At 32.2% G+C, this 8,015-nt stretch overlaps 1 protein-coding gene across 2 annotated transcripts; it reads right to left on the bottom strand.

Annotated features, from left to right (window-relative positions):
* Positions 1-313: 313 nt before the first annotated feature.
* Positions 314-5,875, bottom strand: LOC106475093. Of its 2 annotated transcripts, none has more exons than XM_013935788.2 (4): positions 5,703-5,875; positions 2,658-2,790; positions 2,182-2,257; positions 314-1,560 (listed from the first exon to the last, which is right to left on the bottom strand). In XM_013935788.2, the coding sequence occupies exon 4, from the start codon at positions 1,453-1,455 to the stop codon at positions 460-462; it is 996 nt and encodes a 331-aa protein (XP_013791242.1). In that variant the 5' UTR covers positions 1,456-1,560; positions 2,182-2,257; positions 2,658-2,790; positions 5,703-5,875; the 3' UTR covers positions 314-459. The 2 variants fall into 2 exon arrangements, with proteins under 2 accessions (XP_013791242.1, XP_022235010.1); XM_022379302.1 differs by lacking the exon at positions 5,703-5,875 and adding an exon at positions 5,536-5,678.
* Positions 5,876-8,015: the final 2,140 nt, after the last annotated feature.

Below are 8,015 nucleotides of genomic sequence, written 5' to 3'. Positions count from 1 at the left end.
CCTTCTTACGATTATGGTTGAAGCATCTTTAACAGCAAGAATATCTAACTAACGTTTATAAATATAACTGTCAGAAAAGTACAGTTAATTACTATATCGATTGATTGTCAGGTTGATTTTTAGTTTTGCTGTAAGTACATATCTTGCATTGATCATTCCAGTTCACAATAAAGAAGAGTTTATTCAGTCAATAAGACATTTAGTATTACAAAACCACCTGTTTTAAAAATAAGAAAAATTAAATATATATAATAAAATATATGGATTTAAACAATAAAGTAGGGCATATGTTGAATTTAAACCACCTTTTAAGTTTTTTTTTTTTTTTTAGGGTGTGAAAATTCAAAATCTAAATACAACTAACAACTGTAAGTTATGTCAGAAATTAAACATTATGATAAACAAGCAGAAAACAGGACAGACCATAAAAGGCAAGTATAGGTTAAATTTATAGAAAAATTATTTGTCAAGCTTCTTATTTATCTGCAACATGACTGGCATGAATTCTGCATCCATATTTGCTTGCACAACATTTCTCATCATATTCTTTAAGAACTGAAGATTAGATTTCAGCTGGACAGAACAAATGCTAATTGCAAGTTCGTAATTAGGATTCAACTGGGATTCCATGAAGTAACTCATTGGAATCTTGCACTCCACTCTTTCCCCTACCTCATTTCTATAGAAGATCGTATATCTGGCATTATCACCGAAGCTGCAATACAGACCAGCTACTGCACTATTACCATCTCTGGCCACTAGAGTGTGAAAATTGTAAACCAAGTTTCGTTTCTCAGACACAGACACATGGGTTACATATTCAGAACCAACATAGATAAGGTTTTCAATCACTTCTGTATTACCACCACGCGTTTCCCTAACTGTCCAATTGACATACTTTAGGCTTGGATGTAGAATGTAATTGTATTCCTTTTTTGACTTAACAGTTTGAGACTGAACAAACCATCCAGTATGTGGATATTGTTTGTCCGCCATAATAATAATTGGAATACCAATGTGATAGCCAGGATCAAGGAGAATTACCCCTTCCCGATTTTCAAGCTTAATTTTAATTGCAACAAGTACATGTTCTTTTAATGCTTCAGGTTTTGGAGATGATAAGCAAACTAAATCAAGTTCAGAAATACATTCTTCACAAGATACTCTGAATAGACAGAATTTTAGATTAGGAAAATTTCTGACAATATGGGATTTAAGAATAGCAGATATCAAACAACAACTTAACCCAACACAACTTAAGCTTTTTTGCAAAACTATGGGTTTATAGTGGACAAAAAATGGTACTAGTGATAGTGTATCCTGCTGCTTAAAATCCTCATAGAATTTCAAGAAATTTCCCATAGTGTTGTAGGGAAATTTTCTCAGTTGTTCCTTCAGTATAACTTCAATATCTTTAATGAAACCCATGATGGTTGTCTGTTCTGAAAACACCATAGGAGGAGGAGACCTTCCCCATTTTGGTTCTGGAAGAAGATTACCACTGAAAAATCTTAATGAATGGAATGTAGAGTTTTCCACATTATCTTCCCATCTTGCGTCCTATTAAGGAAAGATAACTTACACTTAAAACAGTATTACTATAATAAATAAAGCATCAATAAGTGCTTTGGGAAAGCAAAATTTTCTGGTTAAATTACAATTTACTGTAAGAAAGTATATAATACAAGTTCAAAGTGGACAGTACTGCGTCCTTTTAAGATAGCAAGCTTTCCATTGCAAAAATAAAGGTTACTTTTTTCTATAAATAGAGCAAATTGTGGTTTCACAAAGTAATATTAGTACAGATATATAAAATTTAAACATATTTGAGTAATAAAGGTAAATTTTGTATAACAATGCTGCATGAAAAGGTCAAAATGTCTTTGGTTGAAATAGATTTTAACCTCAAACTGAGTTTGGCTTACTTTGAGCAAAGAAAGAATGAAAATCATTGTTTTATTTGGGTTGAAGAAAGCAAAATGTGGTTTCACAGCCCTTGAAAAAAGCAAAAAAAATATGTATAGTGTGGTTTTAATCATACCTCAGTTTATTAATTCACTTAAACTTATACAGTTGCTTGTTTTATTGCACAAATGTACAAGACATTCCCATTTTCAACACATGTTTAAGAATATAAAGAGTTCTCTGCTTAACTGAAATCAAAGACAAAAATAAACCTACTTTTCTCTCACACTTTTCCAAGGGTATATCAAGAAAGCTACTTCCAATATGCAAATTTAGAGGCAAGCTGAGTTGTCTGGAACAAAAGAAAAACCTTAGTGGCAAACTGATTAGAGATTTTAAGAGAAATACTGATAATACAAGTATTTAGTCCAACTGTTTCAATACATTTCATTATACACACTTAAAAATGTGTTTGAAAAATAGCTGTTGAACTGAATGCAGTAATGATAAAGATGTAAAATGTGGTACTTTTATTCACTTCCAAGTAGATATCTGCTATTTAAGCTTCCACAATGCAGTATAGAAAAGTACGAAATTTATGAGTAGAAGAAAAAACCAACAAAGAACTAACATTTGTTGTTAAGAGAAAGAGATAGATAATGAAGGCTAGTAGTTAGAATAAATGCACCTTTATTACTATCTTATGGAAAAATAAAGGTTGTCCAATTTATTATTTAACAAAGATTATGTACCTGATAAACTTATATCGTGGCACTGACTCGAGTCAAGACGGCCATTCTGATGCAAATTTCCCTACTTCATTGAGGGGAGTAGTTGTCAGATATTGAATAAAATCATCATCTTCAGAATCTTGAGTACACCGATCTATAATAATAATAATTATTATTATTATTAAGTCTTTAAAATCCTATAAGTTTCAAAGCAAAATTAACAAATCAAGATATTTTTGAACTTCTCAAACATATATATATAGTAGACATCAAAATCACGAAAAAGGCTGTCATAGCACAAGTTGAGAAACATAGAACATCTTAGACAAACAGCAGACATATAATCACCACTTACGTATTAAAGCTGAAGTCAAAACTACTCTAACTCAATCTACAAATAAAGTAAAACTTTAGGAAAAAAACAAAATAAGACACTTCAGCAACAAATTCATCACATTTCTACTTCAGCAATTATAAGAACTTAAGTGTAATTACCTTCCCACAACTGGCTGCAGATAGTGAGAGGCAGGACGTTGTTGGTGTAGGCATGGAAATACCCACCTTTAGTTGATTTTCCATGAGAGGTAGGACGTTGTGGGTGTAAGCATGGAAATACCCACCTTTAGTTGATTTTCCATGAGAGGTAGGAAGTTGTTGGTGTAAGCATGGAAATACACACCTTTAGTTGATTTTCCATGCTTGTTGGTTAGTTTAACATCAGCATTTTGAATTTGTCTGGGAGATGGGATATCCCAAATGCACTGAGATTTTAAGGTCACAACCAGGATTGACAATGGAATCTTTACTAAAATCTTAATGCTTATTGTTCTGAGAAATATTATATACACACACACACACGCACATATATATACATGTTCAGGAGTATCAGTACATTGTAAACCTTTTAAGTACATTTTAATTGTTGATGCCCTGGATATTAAAAAAATAATTATATTTAACACAGCAACTGCTAATTATGAATGTTGCTAATGATGCCTTAGTATTTATGTTGGTAGGTCCAAGAGGTCACTTGAAGAGTCTTGTTGGTTATGTTCTATCACACAGAGTAACTGCTAATAATTTGGAAAGTTTATCTCAAAGTTTCTATCTATTGAATTATAGTAGTATCTTAGCAGTACCTTATGATGGTACTCCTAAACTTTAAGCAAAGCATTAAGAAACTACTTGGATGCAAGATTAGAATCTTCAAAAATACACCAGGAAGTAAATTTCTACATCCAGTTAATGGTTTATCCATTTACCTTAATGCTGATGCAAGCAAAATACTACAAATACCTAGAAATGCTCTAGTTTATGTACAAGTTATTTTTATTTTGATGCAGAGAAGAGGCTTATTAAATAGAAACAGAAATTAAGTGCATAAATTAAAAGACAGGAAGGCCTTAATCTTTCAAATGTTTCAGTCCATCACCAAAAGATAAACATGCACAATTTTGCTCAAACAATGGCATTCTACTAAGGAAACATAGGACTTTTGCCATTGAATTTGTTCTTACTGCCAAGTATTTAAAGAGCTTGCCTCCTTTCTTTTAAATAGGCAATTGGAAAAAAAAAAAAAAATTGTGTCACCAAATTTATTTATTCAATTTTTTTTGTTAACACTTTTATTTCCCAGAAAAGCCCCCCCCTCCTCCCATTCTTCTTATTATTACAGAGACCAATTTATGATATGGATTTAAAAATAGTCATGATGGAATCCAATTAGAAACCTAACTTACAATAAATCCTTCTTCGAAATTTCCTATTCAGCTCTAAATATAGCAGTTGCCTCACATTTGAACAAAAATCTACTGGGTCAATGGTTTTTTTTCTCCAAAATTGTGCTGACAAAGATCACCTCAAGATGCTAGATACATTATTCTTGACAACCATATTGAATACAAATAACTTGTACCAAACGCTGTCACAAAAACCAGACTTGTGTCAGTAAACTATTTTGGGCTCTTCTCACCACAGGTATCAAAATTTCTAGAGTTTCTCAAAAGCCATTTTATAAGAATAAAGGATTAGTAGAATGTGATCAATTAATGAACCCAACAATTTGCAAATTCTACTAATACTTCAGCTCTAGTTATATATTGGTACATAGGTTTGTTTCTTAACAGGAAGGTCATTTGATGCTATTAAAATAATAATAGTATGTGAAAAGCCATTTTGATTGGCTGTTTGCAACTCATATTCAGGTCAAATCCCGCTCAAGTCAATATTCACATAGGATCTGACAAAGTGGTTTTACATTTTGTTGAGGATGGTATGCATCATGCTGTTGTGTCCTTGGGCAAGGCACTTTACCCTAATTATTCTAATCTACCTAGCTATATGATGGATACCAGCTACAAGTACCATGAACTGGCATCCTGTCCAGGGAAAATGTGTCACCATTCTCATCCACTTGAGAGATTTAAGTAAGAATTCCTAAATTCACAGTCATAGCTGAAACATGTACTCAGCAGATAAATGTATCTTTGCTTCTTTAGAAATTATTGATCAATATCATTCTGCCAGAAGGTATTCACTGCATATTACCAAAGTTATGAAGTGAAAGAACAATCTGTACAAACTATACACATAATAAATCAGACTAATTTACATCAAATATTTATAGATCCTTCTTTCTATTAAAACTGCATAAAATATCAAACAACTACAAGTGATATAATTGAACTTATACCAAAATGTTTATTGTGAAAGGAAGTTTTCTATGATCTTGTGCATTTTTGTTTCATGTAGATGCAACATAAATATATGAAGAAACACTCAGATTATATGTAGAAGTTTATCGTGGAAATACAAGTCGCCACGTTAGAAATACAAAGCTGAAATCTGAAGATGAAACTTTTAAGTTTTTTAAAAAACCCAACATTTCTGCGACACTTACCAAAACAACACTGACATTCGATGTAACTTTGAAACTGAAACTACTATTATTAGTAGTTGTAATAGCAACAATCTAGATTTACTCTTCCGAGTACTTACAATACTAATAGTACTAAAACAACTATTTAGTGATACCACTATTAAAATCAAGAGAAACATAAGCCTTACCCATTGCAATAAACTTCTTGTCCTCTATGATTTTACGCAACCCTCCACACGTACAACGCAAAAAGAAAATACAATGTCGAAATCCAACCAATTCCCTTCAGCTTAATTAACGGAATTAATAGCAGTTGCCTAAGTACGCCTACGTAATGTAGGCGTACTTAAATTACGTCACTATACAATAAGCGTCTCATCCACTTCCAACCTAAAAATTCCGTGTCGTGGTGCCTGATTTTGTGGTTAATTATTATTTATTGTCAATGATGAAATAACCAACAAACGGCCCTTAACGCATATAAAATACAGTTAATTATTTTTAAAGTGGCAGTACAATCTGGTAAGACAGTTAAAGAAGAAATTTGAAATGTTATCCTAAATTATATAAATTGTTAATTCAATTGATAAAATTATTTTTTTAGTATTAACATATGATATCATGGAAAGAACAAGATTTTACAAATATTTTACCATCAATTTTGTACAAGCAGAATAATTGGTAAGTTTGCAATATCACAAAAATGGTAAAATTTTATTCATATAAGCAATATTTTTAATATTGTAATTTGTTTATTAGCTGGGGGACATTGCAGGTCAAAATAATGATTGATTACAATAGATGGGTCGTTTTTTTTTGTTTGTTTTTAAAGTAAAGTCATATCGGTCTGTCATCTGTGTCCAACGCGGGGATTCAAACCCCTGGTTTTAGCATTGTATGTTTATATATATATACATTTACCACCATCTCACCAGGGACAAGATCGAAAGGTTTAATTAATAATGTATAATATAGGCCTAAAAAATTTTTCTAGTAAATTGGAGTGTAGAATATGAATATGAAGTTCGAAGGATATGCTGAAGATCACAAAACGTAAGCAGGTGGGTGGGGGGCTGGTGTTCCCCTAATATAATAATGCTGTAAAGAACTGATTTCATTAACAGTGAACGTAGATGATTATTCACATTGTATCTTCAAGCACAGCAGTAATATTGTAAATAAATCTAATATTAATGTTAACATGCCACAAATTAGTCAACGACAAGTCCAACGTGCAAATGCAGAATATAGTTTCATGGAGGATTATTTTAAGAAATCAGTAACCATTCCTTTTCTTGATCACATTATCAGTAATCTTTCCTCCAGATTTGATACACATGTAAGCCAAGTAACATCAATTGAGAAAATTATTCCATCAAACTCACACAAAAATTTTCTATCTCTAATATCAGACAGCCTATACCCCACAGTGGGTCAGCGGTATGTCTAGGGCATACACCGCTAGCAACCGGGTTTCGATACCAGTGGTGGGCAGAGCACAGATGGTCCATTGTGTAGCTTTGTGCTTAACGTCAAACAGACAGACAGACAGCCTTGTGATGATTTTACAAGGAAGATTTATCAAATTCTGATTATTTTGTGAAAGAACTTCATCGATGGAAGACAAGATGGCTTTCTATATCTCTCCACAACAGGCCACAGATACTGGCTGACTGCTTAAAAGCGTTCTTCAGTGTACCAAATATATTTATGTTACTGAAACTTTTTGCCACATTTCCACTAAGTTCATGTTCATGTAAACGTTCGGCATCTGTTCTCCGCCGAAGACTGCTCTAGCTTTAATGCATCATCATTACGACACTGCTATCAACATTGAAACTGTATGTAAGTTATTTATGGAAAAGCACCCCAGAAGAATGGACCATACTAACATGTTATTTCAGTAGTGCATACATGTACGTGTATGATAGGTAATATACTATTTTTGTACATAGTTGTTTAAATTAGTAATATAATTAAACAATTAATAACTACAATACATGTAGATAGTACAGTAGTTTACTATAATAAAACATGTATTTATGTTAATTTAAGTCTAGCTACCCATACAATGTTACCACAGAATGATGATTTGTTGACTTTTCATTGGATGGTTGTGGATTTTATGTGCAAAGCCACGTAATTGTGTAAGCAAAATTTCATGCAAAATTGCTTCCAGATTTAATCTCATACCCAATGCCATATTAAGGCGCAGACTGATGGAGTTGCAGCACCAGGCTTATCGCAATAAACAGGCCCAATTTTCAATGTACTGTGCTTTTTAAGTATCTTTGCCCCATGTTCTCTTGTTCCATCTTCACTTTGTAATTCAAAACTTAATTACTTTTACTTTCATTATATTAAAGAAAGAATAAAGTTCTGTTTAGTTAGTAGCGACTATTTATTTAAGTCCGTTACAAAGTATGCAACATGTATTAGTTCTAATTTATTTCGTATTTGCTCTTTTTTAAAAATTTGTTTCACCCTTAATATATTGTTGC

This window comes from Limulus polyphemus, unplaced genomic scaffold (assembly GCF_000517525.1).
Source record: "Limulus polyphemus unplaced genomic scaffold, Limulus_polyphemus-2.1.2 Scaffold8071, whole genome shotgun sequence".
Classification (NCBI taxonomy): domain Eukaryota; kingdom Metazoa; phylum Arthropoda; class Merostomata; order Xiphosura; family Limulidae; genus Limulus; species Limulus polyphemus.
This window is presented reverse-complemented; position numbering and strand designations above follow the sequence as displayed.